An 18,118-nucleotide genomic window follows, 5' to 3' on the forward strand; every position below is an offset into this window, starting at 1 on the left:
ACACAAGAGCTTTGCTTCTGCGTCGTCTTTGTGCTAAGCTAAATAAAGCTAAGCAAAGCCGTCCTGACACACTGAGGGAATATCACAATCTCTGTGATGCTTTCAAACGTGTTACTGAACAAAGTGACGTGAAAATGTAGTGGTTATTGTTAAGCTTCAATTTTTTACAGTAAAAAAACAGTTATAACTGTCACATATGAAGCTTTTACAGTTTAGTGATGATTCTTAATGTTTGTAAAGAGGAAAATACACAAAAGATCCCGCAGCATTCCTGATTGAAGACATTTTCCACAATAAAAATATTTGATATGTTTCTAAATATTTAACAAAACAACCAAAGAATCACAAAATATTGGTTTCTGTTGTTTTTACAGCACAAGAGATTTTTTTGGCAAGTTGGTTTGAGTTATTATGATCTCAATCTCATGGTTTCTAATTAATAACAATAATAATAATAAAGTAATCTGTTCACTACTGATATAATTAAACACAAACGTTCTTTGGGTTCCTCGCTGATTCAACGCTTCACAGTATTTTAAAAATGTTATTCAGCTCAGACTCTGGAACTTTTCTCTCAGGTTCTTTACGATGCTCTGATTTCCAACTTCCGTCTTCTGTCCCACATTTGTTTTCTGGGACTCTTCCTCCTGATTGGTGAGAAACACTGTTGTCTTGTCGAGGTCTTGAGGCCTCGCAGACTCACTTTTACTTTTACCCTCCTCTCTCTGTTTGTATTCGTCAGATTCCTGATAGGCTCGGCAGCGGTCGATGACAGCCATGATGGAGATCTTCTCCCTGCTAGTTGGTGAACGGATCTGAACGTAATTTTCTTCTTCTTCTTCTTTTGATGACGAGGCTGTCTCTTCGGACTCAGGCTCTGGAAGTTTCTCGATGACAGTGATCTTGTGTTCAGGGTCATTGGGTAACATGGTCTCAGCTGCGATAAAGTAACCGTCATACTCGGTGTCAGTCACCAGATCATTCAGCTTCTGCAGCTCAGACATTTGAGCTCCGCTGAGTTGAGGGTCGAGCGAATTGGCTCGATGAAGCCGTTTGCTGCGTTCTCGCCGGCTGGTGTCCTGGCTGCGGCGAGTCTTGTATGAAGGACCCTTGCCAGAAGCTCCTTCGGTGAAGGAGGGACTGGAGGAGCAGCTGGAGTGTCTCCTCACACCCCAGTCAAACATCTGCTCCGGGATCGAGTGACTCCGGTTGACAGGACTCTTCTGGTCGGAGTATTTGGAGCGGAGTTCTCGGACGTCAGGCCAGTTAAAGCCCTCGATGAGAGGAGGAGTCAGGTGGCTGCAGGAGGGAGCCGGACCACTGGAGACCAAACCTGAGCTGAGAATGGAGGTTGGAGGCTGGGTCTGGTCGGTGGGGCTCAGCTGTAGAGAAGGAGCCTTAAGCTGAGCAACCAGCGCCAGGGTCAGGTCCGATTTACCTGGAAAATATAAAACAATCAGTGTTTTAACATTTGATTTTTATTATAACCTGTTTAATCCTCTAATAAAACACTTGCAAGATTCTGTCATTCTTTAAAGCTGTCTTCACACATGAGCTCCAGGTAGAATCCAGAGAGACTTGTCTCCAGAGACTCGTCTCCAGAGTTCATGTTTCACAGCTGAACAACTCAGCAGCAGGTTTTCTGCTCAGACTCGTTCAGCATCAGATCCTCCTCGTTCTTCAGGTGAGAGGTGGAGCAGACAGACAGGAAGTGATCATGTGATCATGTTTACATCACCTGACACCGTCGTCAGCTCTCATCACCACAAACTGTCTTCACGTCTTCGTCTGTGTCTTCTACGTGTGTGTCAGCACTTTGTCACCAGAGACATTTGTTTGTGTTTCTTCGTGTTTGTGTCACGTGTTAGAAGCTCATCACCCCCCCACTCCCTCCCAGTGGATCAGTGGAGGACGCTCTGCTGTGTCCTCACTTCTCCTGGACTTAGACTTTATACAGGAGTGAGGGAGGAGACAGACAAACTGAGTCTCACTCAGACATTTGAGTTCGTCCTCCAGAGAACTGAGGAGTTCAGGTCTGAAAGCATCTTAAGAGAAATCTAAACTGGAATCACTGTCCTGTGGCTGTTTGTATCCATCAACAAGAGCAGGTTCAGTTCCTTCCTTATATATTACATTAAAAATAAAATCAGGTCACGTGAGCTTTGACCCTCGTCCACCGAAATCGAATCAGTTAATTTTTGAGTCTAAATGACAACTGCTAAAAATGTGAAGAAATTCCCTCAAGACAGACTTGAGATTTCTTGCTTGAGAGGACAAAAAACTGCGTCTCTGTTGCTAGGCGCCAGTGGTAAGGACGGGACAACCAGCCTTCGCAGTCATTGAGCACTCCCTCTGACAGAGGCGGCACCTGACATGGCCCACGGCTAACTTCTGAACGGTCCAGGTGTGGACTGATGAAACAGACACATATTTAATCTGACAATCATCTTTGTAAAAACATCTGTGATGTGGTCTGACACTCTGACAACGTACCTGAACCCTCCGTCTCCTCCACCACGCAGGGTAAACTCTTCTTGCTGATCAAGATGCCCTGACTTCGTTGTCGCATCACTGGTTGTGTCGTTTTGATTCGCTGGCTGTACTGGCGAGCCAGGTGGAGGACTTTGCTCTTCGTTTGGTCCATGTCGTTGCTTGAATCCTCACGGGGCCTTTCTGCCTCTGCGCTCAGTTGAGTGACCCGCAGAACCGGAGCCCTAGGGATGACGGCCTCTTCCCTGAAAACCTTCAGACTTCCTTTATGAGTCGTGTCTGAGGATTTTTGCTTGAGTGTTGAAGGGCTCATTAATTTTTCTGGGAAGGTGCTGAGGTCAGACACTTCACTCTCTCGCTCACAGGTCTTGTTCGGGATCTTTGTGATGCCGTCAGTTTCTCTGGAGTTTCTCGGAACATGGCAACCTCTGTTGTCGCTTTGAGATCTGGTGATCTTTTGCTCCATCGTCTGCCAGACCTTGATCATTTCAGATGAGGGTCTGAACTCCTCGTCCTCAGATGGAAACGTCTGCAGGCTCTGAGATCTGAGGCTTTCTTCTGAATCTGAGCTTCTCTGATCATACTTTAAAGAGTCCAAAGAGTCACTGGAAACCAAGTGACCGCTGGTGTCTGTGGGTAAAGTTGAGTGTAACTCCACTGATGATGGGTCAAGACTGGAGGATGTAGTCAAGGTGGAGGGATTCTTCTGGACGTGGTTATCCTTCGGAATGCTGTCGAGGCGGCTAACCGAACTCCTGACAAGCCCAGTTGGGATGTATGTCAGACTCTCTCTGCGCTGAAGGCTGAAGGTGGCATCCTGGCTCTCGGCATTCTCATAGTAACTCTTGATTTTGCCGATGAGCAGCTGGTCCTGTTTGGACAGGATGGAGTCCCGCCTCCGTTGAATGCTTCTGTCAGCGTCAAAAAGGCTGTCGTCCTGAGGAGATAACTGAGTCAAATCTGTTGCTCCAAAGGTCTCCGCAGGATCAGAACAGACGCTGTTGAACCTTAAAGGTCGGTCGATGGGTTCTGCACTGAGACTGAGGCTGCTGCTGGTTCTGCTCGGTAACCGTGGAGAAGCACAGCCGAGGGTGCGGGCTTTGTCTGGAGCTGCGCTGCTTCGTTTGATGCTGTTGGTGAAGTGCTGAGCGATGGAGCTGGCTTTGTCCAGAACAGAAGATGGAAGAATACTGGTGGCTTCATCCTCTTTTTCTGACGACTCCTTGTCATCCTCCTCTTCTTCAGATGATTCCGCACTGCTCAAGGTTCTTGAATCTGAATCTGGCGTGGCAGACAGTGGTTCTTCTGTGGGGGCTGGATCTCCTTCAGGTTTCAGTTTTTCAGAACTTTGAGGAGACACTGAGATCGTAGGAGGCTCCAGATCCAAAAAGTCTGGTTCAGCATTTTCTGTCAGTCCAGATTCAGATGTCTTCTCCTGCAGCAGCTCATCTGTGGACGACTAAAATCCAAATAATAATTAGAAATGAAATACTGTCTAAAATATTTAAATGCCAGCTGACGATTCAGAGACGAGTTTGTGCGGCTGGTTTAGTGAAGTTTTTTACAGATAAACTACAAAAAATAAAAAAAGTTGCAAATATTTTAAAAGCAAGTCCTGTGCTGATACTCACCTGCTCAGACGTCACTTCAGCTCCACCATCTTTTTCAGGAGGTTGTCCTTTTTCTTTGTTCAAGTCGAGTGATGAGACATCGTTGCCGTCCTGCAACAAACAACTTTAATATCAGCTGATCAAAACAAAGTAAACATAAAAAACAACAAACAAAAGTGTGTCACTGTTTATTTAAAGGATTAGTTCACAAGTTCTACTGTTTTATATATTTTAAACATGTTATAAGTTTTGAACTTTTCACCTTCTTTGTGTTAGGAGAAGAAACTTCAGACACAAATAAAACTTTATTCGTAGATTGATGCCATAGCGAAATGACGCTTTGATACAAAATCAGCTTCAAATGAAACAGCGTTTGAAACCAAACATACAAGTAAACAAATAAACAAAACAAATGTGCTGCTCTTCAGAAATAAAGTTCTGCCATTCAGACATGTCACATCATTTCATCAGAACCCTTGCAGTATAGCTTAGCATAAAGACTGGAAGCAGAGGGAAACTGTTAGCCTAGCTTAGCATAAAAACTGGAAGCAGAGGGAAATGGTTAGCCTGTTAGCTTAACATAAAGGTCAGATTCAGGTCCTGCTGACAGCAGAGCTGTACGATGTTTCACTCCAGGAGCTTTCTAACGCTCAGGTTCATGTTTATCTGTAGTTTGCGTTATAAGAACCTATAGAACCATAAGAACCTTCAAAGCCTACAAATCCTTCCAAACCTAGAGAGACACTTCAGAATCTACAGAACATTCACAACCTCAAGAACCTACAGAAACATTATTCCCCACAGAACCAACCTATAGAACCTTCAAAACCTAAAGAACCTTCATAATCCTCAGAATCTACAAAATCTTCCTAAACTACGGGACTTTCAAAACCTACAGAAACATCAGAACCTTCTAAACCTACAGAACCATAAGACACTTCAGAACCTACAGAACTGACATAGCCTTAAGATCCATGTAAATCTACAGAACCTATAGACGTCCTACGTCTGACCTCTAAAGAACTCTGCTTCTTGACACAGTGAATCAGTTCATCTCCAGCTCCAGAACACCTGAAGAACTGGAGCTAGAACGGTTTCGTCATCACTGCCAGAGGGTCGTGATCCGTGTGGTACATGTGTTCCGGTGTTAGTTCCACATTGGTCGTTGAGCGGCTGTTAAATGTGACGTGTTAGGGCGTTGCCGTAAGGCGGCTCAATAAGGAAGACGACCAGGCTGGCGGCAGAAAGCCTCACCGTCACCGCGGTGGACGGACAATTCTGGAACCTATGGGGCCAGCAGTCGAAGGCGGCGAGTATGGAGCTGGTGAAGTCGTCTACCTGGTCGTCCTCCAGAAGGATCTCTTCCAGCTCGCTCTCCGCTGCCTGGTGAGGGTGCTGCAGAGACAAACTCCCCTCCTCCCCTTCCTTGCTGCAGATCAGCCGCTCCTCCCCCTCCCCCCTTGGCGGCCCAGCTGGTCCGTCCACCTCAGACTCGTCCTGACCGGACGCCAGCGTGCTGCCACTGATGGTGGCCTGCAGAGGGCGTCTCTTAAACAGTGACCCCCACTCCCTGTCTGAGACCTGCAGGGGTCAGATGTCAATCACTGCCCACAGAGGGTGCTACTGTGATGGTTTTAATATAAGTTATTTACAGTTTTTTCTGAATTGCTAAAAGACTTAACTCCTGTTGTGTGAATCAGTTGCTCAGTTGTCTAAACTCATTCACTGAATTGAGCATCATTTTGACAAAACCATAAACTATCTTCACTTAGTAAAACACTATCTGCAGATCTCAGTCCTTCCTTTTGCAAAACTCTAAACACATTCTCGTGCAATAAAACACAGTTGTCACTGTGATGCACTGATGTCACTGTGATGCATAACGGTAAAAACCAGCGGCAAAATATGAACACAAGTGAAACACATGAGTCATCCATTGAACACAACGATTCAAACTTGATCACACTTGTTTCTCATCATGTCATGACAACATGAAAACCAATATAAGTTCAGAGTGCAGCAGGTTGGTCCTGCAAGCTCATGACAACAACGGATCAGAGACACAGAGGACGAGTGTGTGTAAGAGGAGGTTTCCGTTGCCTGGAAAGGGGCAAAAAGAGCTGTGGCCTGACCCAGCCCAAAGACAGGATGAAGCTCAATGATCAACTGTGTAAAGTTCTTTATTGTGACCAATAAACATTTCTCCATGAGCAACAGGCCTCGATCACTGTGTTTTCAATATTTTGTTGTAGTGTTTAATGACAGCGCAGCAGTTTTTCTATTTTGACTGATTCGTCTGACAACATTGTTTGGTTTTGAGCACATGTGAAACTATTTTGAGGCGATGGTGTGGTTTTGCAAAAATAATCAGAGGTTTTGTGAGAGTAGTTTGAGAAAAGAGTTTTGTGTTTAGAATTCTGAGAAAAGGACAGGAGGATTCAAAAAACGTGTTTCAACAAGTGTAAAAAACTGTAATAGGTTTAAAATAATATTCAGTGTCTGAACGATGTCTTAATCACAGACTGGTTAGAAGAACAGAGAAAAGTATAAAGCTCACCTGAAAGATGTCTGAGGTCAGCAGCAGCAGCATCAGAAGAAGAAGAAGAAAGAAGTGTTTAGGTTCAAACAGATAAAAATGTTTTGTTGACATAACAAATGATCATGTGAGCTTCTGATTCATGTGGTAAGTAGTGAAATTAAATTGATGTAAAAAATAACAAGAGATTTGTGAAACAATCAGTTGACTGACAAACAAACAAACCTCTGACGACTGATTTTAGGACTTGATTGTTCGGTTCTGAAGAAGAAAGAAAAGTGTTCAGTCAAACATTAGCAGAACATGAAAACGCTGAAGAAAGTGTGTGTGCCACCAGACTCACGTCCCCGTCCAGCGTCTTTACACTGAGAGGACGCAGCTTTCTTGCGACGCTCAGGGCTGTAACGATACCTGGGAGGATCTGCAGGTGACAATGACAGGAAGTGAAGAGGAACTCAGAGTTTATGATCTTAACATGTTGTTCTCAACCAGTCCAACACAAACAACAACAAACATAATGATAACAAAATAATAATTATTAACTTATTTCCACCTCCAGCAGGTTCAGATCCACAAGATGAATCTGATGCTCTGCCTGTACGTCGCGTACACTGGTCATGTGATGTAAACAGTGTTGTTGTTTACAGATGTTTTTGACAGATGTTTGATGTTGTTGTCAGATGTTTAATGTTGTTGACAGATGTTTAGTGTTGTTTACAGATGTTTAGTGTGGTTGACAGGTGTTGTTTACAGATGTTTAGTGATGTTGACAGATGTTGTTGACAGATGTTTAGTGATGTTGACGGATGTTGTTTACAGATGTTAAGTGTTGTTGACAGATGTTTAGTGTTGTTTACAGATGTTTAGTGTGGTTGACAGGTGTTGTTTACAGATGTTTAATGTTGTTTGAAGATAAGGGTAAGGGTTAACCCTGCTGTTATATTTTATGAACAAACAGAATTAAAACAGGTCAATAAAATATTTTGAGACGTTTTATGATGTTGATAACATTATTTTTTACTCACAGATGGAATCCATTTCCAAGATGGCGTCTTTAGCCTGAAACGAAGCAGACGATAAACATGAGATGTGTTTCCAGAACTAACCCTTGCAGATGTTTGTGAGCTGCTCGTGTCGTCGCTAACCTTCTGTGGGATGATGGCGTGATGGTTTTCCAGAATGATGCGTTTGATGTGATGAGCCCACAGCTTCTTCTCCTCCACCGTCTTCGCCTGCAAACAACAACAACACAAATGGCCAAACACATCACAACTAACGCAGGAACTTAGAATATTTAGTTTGGTCTGTTTCTATAGTTTAACACATTTTCTGAAAACTATATAATATAAAAAATAATCGAGTATATCAATTTGGGTTAGGGTTAGTAATAAGTAATAGTAATAAGGAGACGACCAATGTGTCTGAAGATAAACAAATACTCAAATATACGAAATAAACATATAAAAACATAATCATGAATTTAAAATAAAGTTTCTCTTATCAAACACTTTATTTCCTCGACTAATGCTTTTATAGATTTCATATCAGTTTTTTTCTGATCTGATTAATATCGAATATTCAATCAATACTTTGTCTATTTAACAACTTTATTTCATGTTTTATAACATTTTCTACCTCCATCAAATAAAATTCATCGTACATGTGTGTCGACTATACACATTATAAAAAAATTATTCATATACATACATACATTATATATGTATGTATAGCATATATGGTGAATAATACACAGCTAAATAAATGAAGGGAACACTTCAAACATCAGATCTCAACGATTCAAGTGTAAAATCTTTACTGATGAACATTGTAGAATTAGTTGAGAACAAATTGACGTAACAATGATCAGAGGAAACTAAAACCATCAACCCAGTGAGGGGATTCAAACCTGAACATCCCAGTAACAAACTGAAACCACAGGCTGATCCAACATGTGACTCAGTGGGTGTGGCCTCCTGGTGCCTGGATGTTCTCCTGACAATGACATGATGCTCCTGATGAGTCGGAGGATGGAGTCCTGGGGATCTCCTCTCAGACCTGGATCATCACTGAGCTCCTGGACAGTCTGTGGACGGACTTGGTGGCGTCAGATACATCACTTCCCATAGGTGCTCAACTGGATTTAGGTCAGAGGAACGGGAGGGTCAGTCAATGCCTTTGTCATCCAGGACCAGGAGGAACCCAAGGTCCACTTCACCAAGAGGAACCCAGGAGGAACCCGGGGTCACCTACACCAGCGTAAGGTCTGACAGTCGCTCTGAGGATTTCATCCTGGTACTTAGCAGCAGTCAGGGAACCGTTGGCTGTGACATGGAGGTCTGCGTGACCTTCTAAGGATCTGCCTCCACAGACCATCACTGACCCTCCACCAAACTGGTCATAGATGATGTTACAGCAGCGTCACGTTCACCACAGCTTCTCCAGATCCTTTCACATCTGTCACATGTGTTCAGTGTGAACCTGCTCATCTGTGAGGAGAACGAGGCTCCAGTGGTGAACCTGCTGGTCCTGGTGTTCTCAGGTGAATGGAGCTGCTCAGTGCTGGACTGTGAGCTAAGGTCCCACTAGAGGACGTCATGTCTCCTCATGTAGTCTGTTTCTGACAGTTTGGTCAGAAACACACCAGTACCCTGCTGGAGGTCATTTTGTAGAGCAGTGCTCCTCCTGTTCCTCCTCACAAGGAGCAGATACCTGCTGCTAGGTTGATGCTCTTCTACTGTCCAGCTCTCCTGGTGTCTCCTGGGTGTAATGTACCCTGGTGTATCGTCTCCTGGTGTCTCCTGGTTTAACATCTCCTGGTGTCTCCTCCAGGCTCTGGAGACTGTGCTGGAGACACAAACCTTCTTGTGACCACAAGTATGGATGTGTCCTCCTGGAGGAGCTGGACTACCTGTGCACCCTGATGGTGCTGCAGGTAGCGCCTCAAGTAGTGACAAGGACTCGAGAAGGACATAGAACTAGAATGAGTCAGGAAGGACCAGGAGAGAGCAGCTGTCTGTGGACACCACATTAAAAACATTCCCTGTCTGATGACCTTGTTACTTTGATTTGCATTAAAGCAGAGAAACTGATTCACAATCACTTGTTCTTCTAAATGGACACATTGATCTGAAGTTTAACTTTAAACTGGACATTAAGGTTCCCTCACTTTACTGAGCTGTGTATCTGTCACACACAAAAAAAATGCTGTGGTGTGTGAGATGTCGGGGGTTGACCTGGACGGTGTGTGGTTGTTTGGGATGTTTGTAATGAGTGACGCTGAAGCTCAGAGAATCTTTGGCGTTTTCGATCAACATCAGAGTGGAACACTGAAACAGAGCGAGAGAGAGAAAACAGCGTCAGCTTCAATTGTACAAAGACTCAAAAAAAATCATGAGTTGTAGTGTTCCTCACTGAGATGTGCGTTTTATAGACGTAGTGTTCTCCGCGGCGTTTGGTGATGAGCAGCACGCGATCAAACAAGAACAGCGTTCTCTCGTTCTTGGCTCGATGAACTTTGAAGGTTCCCTCCAAAACCAGTTCTCCGTACGTGGTGAGGTCAGGACCTTTCCAGTTCAACAGCAGAGACTGAACCTCCTGAACGAATACACAAACACACCTTTTATCTGGGCTTTTACTTTGTACAGTGATTTCCTGATAGCACAGCGCCACCTGGAGGGACATCAACAACTAATCAACTTCCATCGTAAAACTGCTGCTTTAAGACGTCACCTCAGAGCCGTTCATCAAATATATGTGTTAAACCAATCATCTGATTCACCTGCAGCCTGACAGCATGTTCATGTTTCCTCTTCATGTCATTGATGTACCAGGCCACGCCCGTCATCGTGTAGATCGCCTCCTCCACCACCTCATACCCCTCCTCCTCAGGGTCAAAGTGCTTCGCTATCTCCTAAACAACAACAACATCCAACAGAATCAGTCAGACAGAACACACTTCTGTGATCCGCTCCTGAATGTGCTGGAACAATGTTTGGCTGCTTGAACGCTCAGTCTGAGACACGACAGAGGACATTACATCACCTCTGTACAATGATCTCAGATCTGCTGCTTTACACACTGCAGGTGTGAAGGGTTCTTACCTGGAGCAGCAGGTGGTATTTCAGGATCCTCTGAACAGGTTTGAGTAGATAAGAACCCAAAGGTAGCGAACGCTTCAACTGTGCCTGACGCTCCCGAAAAAACTTTGCCAGAGATTTAATCCTCATGCAATCAGTGAGTGCTGCCACAGAACTGCAACAGATGTGAACATGTGTGAACATGTGTGAACAAGTGTGAACATGTGTGAACATGTGTGAACAGGTGTGAACAGGTGTGAACATGTGTGAACAGGTGTGAACAGGTGTGAACAGGTGTGAAAAGGGTCTGTACTACGAAGCTGGTTCAACATATCCGGCTGAACTTAACCTAACAAACACAGTCAGGCTAAGTGGTCACATGACGCTGGTTATCAACTCCTTTTCTTTTAGATATGAGTGTGTGCACATGAAAGGGGCGGAGTTTACTGCATATGACCAATCACAGACGGTTTGACTGACAGCAGAGCTGAAGATCAAACTGTTGAATAATAAAAATCAGAGGAGAACAAACATCCAGAATAAAAGAAACAGTTCCAGCTGCTAAACACAGAAGAACAGCTGGTGACACATCTGGGATTGTGCCCAAGTGTAAGTTACAGCGCCCCCTGGGGACATTTGGTAAAAATATATAACGTGACCATGTGGTCAGTGGGCGGAGCTTCTATACTGTTTGATCTCTTATCTCCAACTTTACCTGGAGCAGGTCAGCTGCTCAAGATAAGTTACCATGGTAATTTACCCCGAGAACATGTGAACGAGCTTCGTAGGACGGAAAACTTAACCTGAAGTTAAGTGATAACTACAAACCCTGCTTCATGGGACAGAGCTCAGGTAGAAACAGGTGTGAACAAACCTCTGTAAAACAACATGAGGAAGTGTGTAGTCAGAACTCACTTGGGGTAGTTGGTGCAGTACTGAGTGTAGATCTCAAAGTACTCGCTCTGAAACAAACAGGAAACAGTAAAGTCCAGTTTCAAGTTCAGATTCTGATTCAGATTCAGATTCATTCTCTCACCTTCATGACGAAGCAGCGAGCGACCCTGACGGGGTCGTTGTCACACAGGTCGAGAGCCTGAAGCAGCTCACTGTGAACAATAAACACGTCACCATGACGACACTACAACAAGCCCCACTTCTGAACAAAATGAATCTTTAATTTGTTCTGAAATTCTGAATCAGTTTGATAAAATCAGTTCACAATGAAACAAACACAGCATTTAGTCACAATGGAGCTTTTGATCGGATCACATGATCTTCAGCAGGTGAAGTAACCATGGCAACATTTTCACATTGGAAGTGGTAACCAGTGAAGGGAGCGGAGGAGTGGTGTAGTGTGAGGAAACATCATCGATCCAATAACCACAGATGAAGATCATGTGATCAGTTTTCACTTCAATGAAAGAAACAGTGAGAGAAAACTCTGACACGTAATGGATCCACCTGTCCAGCAGGTGGAGCCAGTGTGCTTCATGCCGCTGACCAAATAAAAACATGTGTCTGTGTGCGTGTCCACAGCAAAACACTCCACACGGGTTACGCCGGTCCGACAAACAAACTCACCCTCTGAAACGAACCAGCAAGCGCTAACCCTGAGGAAACGTTACAACACACGAGACTCAGGTCAAAGGTCAGAGGTCACATCACTTCTTCTCAACATATTTCAGTTTGTCACCTGTTGAACTCGTAAATGTCCTCGATGTTTCCAAACAGAGAGCAAACCTGCTCAGGACGAATCGACAAATCAGAGCAGTCGATGATGTGAGCCAGGTAATCCTAAAGAGACGACATCAAGATGAAAGCGTAAATGTTTTACAGAGTAAATGTTTTACAGCGTAAATGTTTTACAGAGTAAATGTTTTACAGAGTAAATGTGATCTTTATTTATTGATGATATTGATTTAGAATTGACAGATGAGTTTGTGAGCAGGTTCCTTTCTGTGTATAATTTATTGATTATTTATTGTTTTGGGATCGTCCAGGTTCTCGCTCTGATCCTCGTCGTTACATCAGCAGCTCATCCAGGTCTTAACCAGGTGATTATCACCATGACGACGGCGGCGACTGATCTCAGCTGAAACCTGCTCATTGTCACGTGTCGTGTCCCTGTCTGACCTGCAGGGGGGGCGTCGTCCAGGAACATCCTGTGGACTTTAACTTTATAGTAGAAGTAGCAGCACACGTCAGAAATTTTTATATAAAATATATATAAATATGTAAATATAATAGTTATATGCGTATAAAAAAAAGATATAACATATATTATTATTAATATAAATTTAATATAAACAGAGCTGATGATGTCACCTCTACGATCATGCGCAGGTCTCTGACATACATCCTCTCGGTCTCGATGATCTCCATGATGACCCGGTCTAGGTAGGTAGGTTTAGGGTTCGGTGTCATGCTGCCGGTCATGAACGGCGACGTCTGCTGCCGGCCCCTTGAGGCCCGACTCGCCGGCAACTCTTTGTTGTTGTTGTTGTTGTGGGTGAGGCCAAGGCTCCACCCCTTACTGTGGCAGGGTGGGCATGACCCCTCGTCACTGTGTCCTGCGGGGCTCAGGTCTGGGTTGATGTGGGGGGTTTGGATGGACGGCGGCGGTGCAAGGATGTCGTCTCTGGATCCTGAGGACAGTGTGGAGATCAGGCTCGCAGGGCAAGGGTCCGACAATGGCAGGTCAGAGTCAGAGGGCGGGGCTACCGGCGCGTGCTCATTACTGCTACTGGAGGCGGTGGAGAGGCGGGGCGACTCTGAGGGGAGAGGTGTGATTGACAGAACTGATCAGGATCTCAAAGATTTTTCACACTTTCAAAATAAAAGTTAAGTTATGAGGGAGTGGGAGGAGTTAGTGTCAGTGAGGAGACAGGATGTGACATCACAGCAAGAGAATGTGACATCACACACAAGTCGGAAACGTGACGAGGAAACAGCTGGTGACACGGAACGCTGAAATTTCAAGTCTGAATATCAGACATGCAAGTTTTCTGTGACGCAGCATTATGTAACAGTTTAAGTCAGCTGGTTTCCATGGTGATTAAGAGTGTGGTCATGTGACCTGAGATTATCTTTGAGTGAAGGGACACACACACACACACACACACACACACACACACACAAAATCAGCTTGTCATTTTGTTTTCTTTAACCAACTAAAACCACTAAGAAACTATACTACCCATCAGCCTCAGGGGCTGTTGCTATGGAGACACAGAGCGAGCAGAGAACAAACAACCTTTATTTACAACTAACGTCCGCACAAGATCACAAGCTGCTGCTTCATCTGCAACAAACAATAACACAACATCACAACTACAGACTCAGTGTCCGTCTGACATGTCACATTAAAACCAGACAACGTCAGAGGAAACAGTCTGACCTGATCGTTTGTTCCTTCCTTCCACCTCCTCCTGTCTGCAGAGACCAGGACCAGGTCCGATCAGGACACAGACTCTACATGCAGCTCCACCAGCACAGGGCGGGACGTAATCCAATTAGAATGAGCGTGAGGAGCAGGGGGAGGGTGACGCCACCTGCTGGACATTCACTGACCTCTGACCTCACACAACAGATAATGATGTGTTCACTGTCACATCAACTGTTTCTGTCCGTTATTTAAAAATAAACAACTCATTCTGAAGCGACACTGACGTGTGTGTGTGTGTGTGTGTTTTATGACTGTGATCAGTGATGAAGTCACACTGAGACAAAACTGACACACACTTCTATTGTCCTGGTGTGTGTTTGTGATGGTGTGTGTTGTGTGTGTGTGTGTGTGTGTGTGTTTGTTTTTGTGATGGTGTGTGTGTGTGTGTGTGTGTTCGTGATGGTGTGTGTTGTGTGTGTGTGTGTATGTGATGGTGCGTGTGTGAGATGGTGTGTGTTGTGTGTGTTTGTTTGTGTGAGATGGTGTGCGTGGGTGTGAGATGCTGTGTGTGTGTGTGTGTGTGTGTGTGTGTGAGATGGTGTGCATGTGTGTGTGTGGGTGTGAGATGGTGTGTGTGTGTGTGTGTGTGATGGTGTGTGGGTGTGAGATGCTGTGTGTGTGTGTGTGTGTGAGATGGTGTGTGTGTGTGTGTATGTGTGTATGAGATGGTGTGCGTGTGTGTGTGTGTGTGTGCGTGTGTGTGTGTGAGATGGTGTGTGTGTGTGTGTGAGATGGTGTGTGTGCGTGTGCGTGTGTGTGTGTGGACACTGCCGGTTCCCTTCACCACCGGCCACAGAGAAGAAAAACAACACTGATGACAACAAGGACGGATCTGTGAGCGAGACTGAAGCTGTTTTCGGACGTGCACATGGCTCGTGCACGAGTTAGATGAGAGAAAACAGTTGCTCTGGAACTTTTCCTTCAGAACGTCGTCAGTGTCTAATGTGTTATGTTTGAACCCAATTTTCCGGTTCAAACTAACTTCCTGTTTAGCGTTAGCATCATGTGCTAACAGTTGATGATTTCAGACTGACCTCTGACCTCATGTGGATCAGGAGCAGTGAGATCAGATCTTACCTTCAGACATGGAGACGTCAGAGGAGATGATGACAGACCCTTCAGGCATCGCTCCGACACCTGCACACCTGCACACACACACACAGACTGTAAATAAATATGGACGACATGACAGCTCTGTAAAGTATAGCCAAAGTGTCTGTCTCATCATAAACCTTGCCTTCTCCATGTTAGCAGATAGGACATGAAGCTAAAAATCAAAGCAGACATTGAACCAGGTTCTGTTGGTGCTTCATCCTGGTCCTTACTTCACTGAGCGTCACATGGTCGAACAGCGAAACAATGAAGGAGGATCAGCTGAGTGTGTTTGTTGACATGATGGTGAAACTAAATCCAACCAAAACAAAGCGTCAGTGACGACAGAGACCAGCTGTGAGGAACCGGACCGACCGCCTATCACTGATACAACCTGAACCTAGTCCCAAAAGAAAAGCGCGCTTCAGTGGTATGGAAGTATTTCAGCTTCAAGGGGGCAGATGTGGGACAGAGCAACACCTGTCATGGAACAGTTGCCACATCACAAGGCAACACCAGGAACTCTTAGTCCAGGTTGAAGAAGTAGAGATTTACTTTATCCAATAGTGGAAGAAAAGAGTTAAATGCTTGTTATCAGCAAATAAATATTTGACTTGAATGTTCAATATTTAGATATGTTGTGTAACCTTTATATTGCTTTTTTATCACTATATTAAGTGATAGCTTTAATATAAGATGTTATTTTCTCTCTGGGAACTTTATTAAACTTGATTGCAGAATGTTGCTTCTCCTGAGTCTGACAGTTTCAGATATGTTCTATTTTCTTATTGGAATTGATTTATTATTAAAATTATTTATCAAACTTAACAGTGACAGCTTTTGTAATAATTGATCTATGTTTGATGCTTCTATGTCCCATGTAAATTAAAAAACAATAAACACTCAGTTCTCATTTTTGCATTTAATTACAGAGAAGTTCATATTTTGATGGTATCGACGTGACATCACATGTTTAAACACCAAATCATTCATTAATCGTAATCCAGGTAAAGGTTTGAAATAATGGTGGCAATGATTGGACGTTTTATGGCCTCGCCCCTAATAACTCTATACTGCCCCTAGAGTTCATGTGCATATTGTCTGTTTGGTTAATAAAGATAAAACACACTGACCGACACACACATAATGAGAAGGACACACAATCACACACACATGGAAACACAATCACACACTTGTACACACACACACACACACAGATACACAAACACGGAAACACAATCACACACTTGTACACACACACACACACACACACACAGATACTTGTATATACACACGCGCGCATGGACACACACGCTCGTTTCCTCGTCGTCAGGGTTTCATGACAATGTTGTTGTTGTTTGTTGTTGTTTGTTGTTGTTTCCGTATAAAAATCGACGTTTCGTCTCGAGCCTCAATCGGAGCCACACCCACTCTCTTGTCTGATTGGTTTAAAGTTGGACACTTCCGTGTTAAGCAGCTGTGTCTCGTGAGGGTGAACAGGTAAATTACTCACCTGAGACCAACCTGAGGTCCGTGTGTGTCCGTGTGTCCGTGTGTCCGTGTGTGTCCGTGAGTCCGTGTGAGTCCGTGCGTGTGTCATTAACCTCCACACTGTCTGCAGGCTGCCGCGCACTCACTTACTGCGCATGCGCACAACTAGGAGGAAGCGGTCACTGTCACAAAGTTCGTCTGAGAACCAGCAGGGGGCGTCCTCACACACATCTGCTCTACTTTCATTTGTGTGGAGCGATTCATAATCAATCAATAGAAAACTTATAGAAAACTTATCGGAGACATGTGAGTCCTGGAATACGTCATGATGTGAAGGAACATGTGACTGATAAGAACCAATCAGGAAGAGAACGTGGGCATCATCGTTTACAAAAGTTTTAAAACAGGTCACTGTGGGCGGAGCCTTAATGTCGATGTATTCATATTTTTTCCTCGTTGAACTTTTTGTTTCTCAGTGAGGAAGTGATCGAGGATAAAAGAGTGGCATGATATAAAAAGTATTGTCATGTAAAGTGACCATAATATAAGTAATATTGCAAAAGTAAGTGACCATGATATAAATACTATGGTAAGGTAAGTGTATCCATGATGATATAAATAAAATGGTACATTGTAAGTGATCTAGACATTGTAAGTGGAAATGTAAATATTAAAAATATTAGAAATATTAGAAATATAAAAACAGATAAATAAAAATACAGCCATGGTGAGTAGTAGTGAGTAGAGACATGAACAGGTGTTGTAGAGCCTGACAGCAGCCGGGATGAAGGACCTGCAGAACCTCTCCTTCTTACACCATGGGTGTAACAGTCTGCAGCTGAAGGAGCTGCTCAGGGACCACAGTGTCAGTCTCCTCAGCAGGTGGAGGCGACTCTGGCCCTTCTTGTAAAGAGCATGGGTGTTGTCAGTCCAGTCCAGTTTATCGTTGAGGTGAACACCCAGGAATTTGTAGCTCTCCAGTACCTCTATGTCCGATCCCTGGATGTTCACCGGTGTGAAGTGGGATTCTTTCCTCCGGAAGTTTACGATCATCTCCTTCGTCTTGCTGGTGATGAGCTGAAGCTGGTTGAGCTCACTCCAGCTGACAAAGTCCCTGATGACCGTCCTGTATTCCAGGTCGTTCCCCTCAGAAACACATCCAACAATGGCTGTGTCATCGGAGATCATCTGGATGTGGCAGTGGGTGGTGTTGTGGGTGAAGTCCGATGTGTAGAGGGTGAAGAGAAAGGGGGAGAGCACCGTACCCTGAGGGGCACCTGTGCTGCAGTGCACCACGTCAGACACAGTGATGGAGCCTCACAAACTGTGGTCTGTTGGTGAGGTGGTCAGTTGTCCATGCAGCCAGGTGTTGGTCTAC

General features: G+C 44.4%; 1 protein-coding gene across 4 annotated transcripts in view; it reads right to left on the reverse strand.

Moving 5' to 3' along the window:
- The window catches only part of plekhg3 (pleckstrin homology and RhoGEF domain containing G3), a 17,211-nt gene extending 295 nt beyond the window's left edge, over positions 1-16,916 (reverse strand). The window contains exons 1-19 of one of the 4 annotated variants that reach the window (XM_069514933.1): positions 16,763-16,916; positions 15,235-15,302; positions 13,038-13,483; positions 12,406-12,506; positions 11,749-11,818; positions 11,628-11,674; positions 10,737-10,887; positions 10,415-10,546; positions 10,048-10,230; positions 9,870-9,962; positions 7,782-7,868; positions 7,662-7,695; positions 6,980-7,057; positions 6,862-6,897; positions 6,658-6,668; positions 5,355-5,681; positions 4,122-4,211; positions 2,494-3,949; positions 1-1,438 (exon numbers count right to left, since the gene is read on the reverse strand). The exon at positions 1-1,438 is cut by the window's left edge and continues 295 nt beyond it. In XM_069514933.1, the coding sequence (XP_069371034.1) occupies positions 549-1,438; positions 2,494-3,949; positions 4,122-4,211; positions 5,355-5,681; positions 6,658-6,668; positions 6,862-6,897; positions 6,980-7,057; positions 7,662-7,695; positions 7,782-7,868; positions 9,870-9,962; positions 10,048-10,230; positions 10,415-10,546; positions 10,737-10,887; positions 11,628-11,674; positions 11,749-11,818; positions 12,406-12,506; positions 13,038-13,483; positions 15,235-15,283 (4,281 nt within the window). In that variant the 5' untranslated portion in view covers positions 15,284-15,302; positions 16,763-16,916 and the 3' untranslated portion in view covers positions 1-548. Of the gene's footprint in view, positions 1,439-2,493; positions 3,950-4,121; positions 4,212-5,354; positions 5,682-6,657; positions 6,669-6,861; positions 6,898-6,979; positions 7,058-7,661; positions 7,696-7,781; positions 7,869-9,869; positions 9,963-10,047; positions 10,231-10,414; positions 10,547-10,736; positions 10,888-11,627; positions 11,675-11,748; positions 11,819-12,293; positions 12,323-12,405; positions 13,484-15,234; positions 15,303-16,540; positions 16,675-16,762 lie in introns of those variants that run through there. The other 3 variants (XM_069514934.1, XM_069514935.1, XM_069514938.1) reach the window with 3 other exon arrangements.
- Between the last annotated feature and the right edge of the window lie 1,202 nt (positions 16,917-18,118).

The sequence above is a fragment of the Paralichthys olivaceus genome, chromosome 19, assembly GCF_024713975.1.
Source record: "Paralichthys olivaceus isolate ysfri-2021 chromosome 19, ASM2471397v2, whole genome shotgun sequence".
NCBI classification, from domain to species: Eukaryota; Metazoa; Chordata; class Actinopteri; order Pleuronectiformes; family Paralichthyidae; genus Paralichthys; species Paralichthys olivaceus.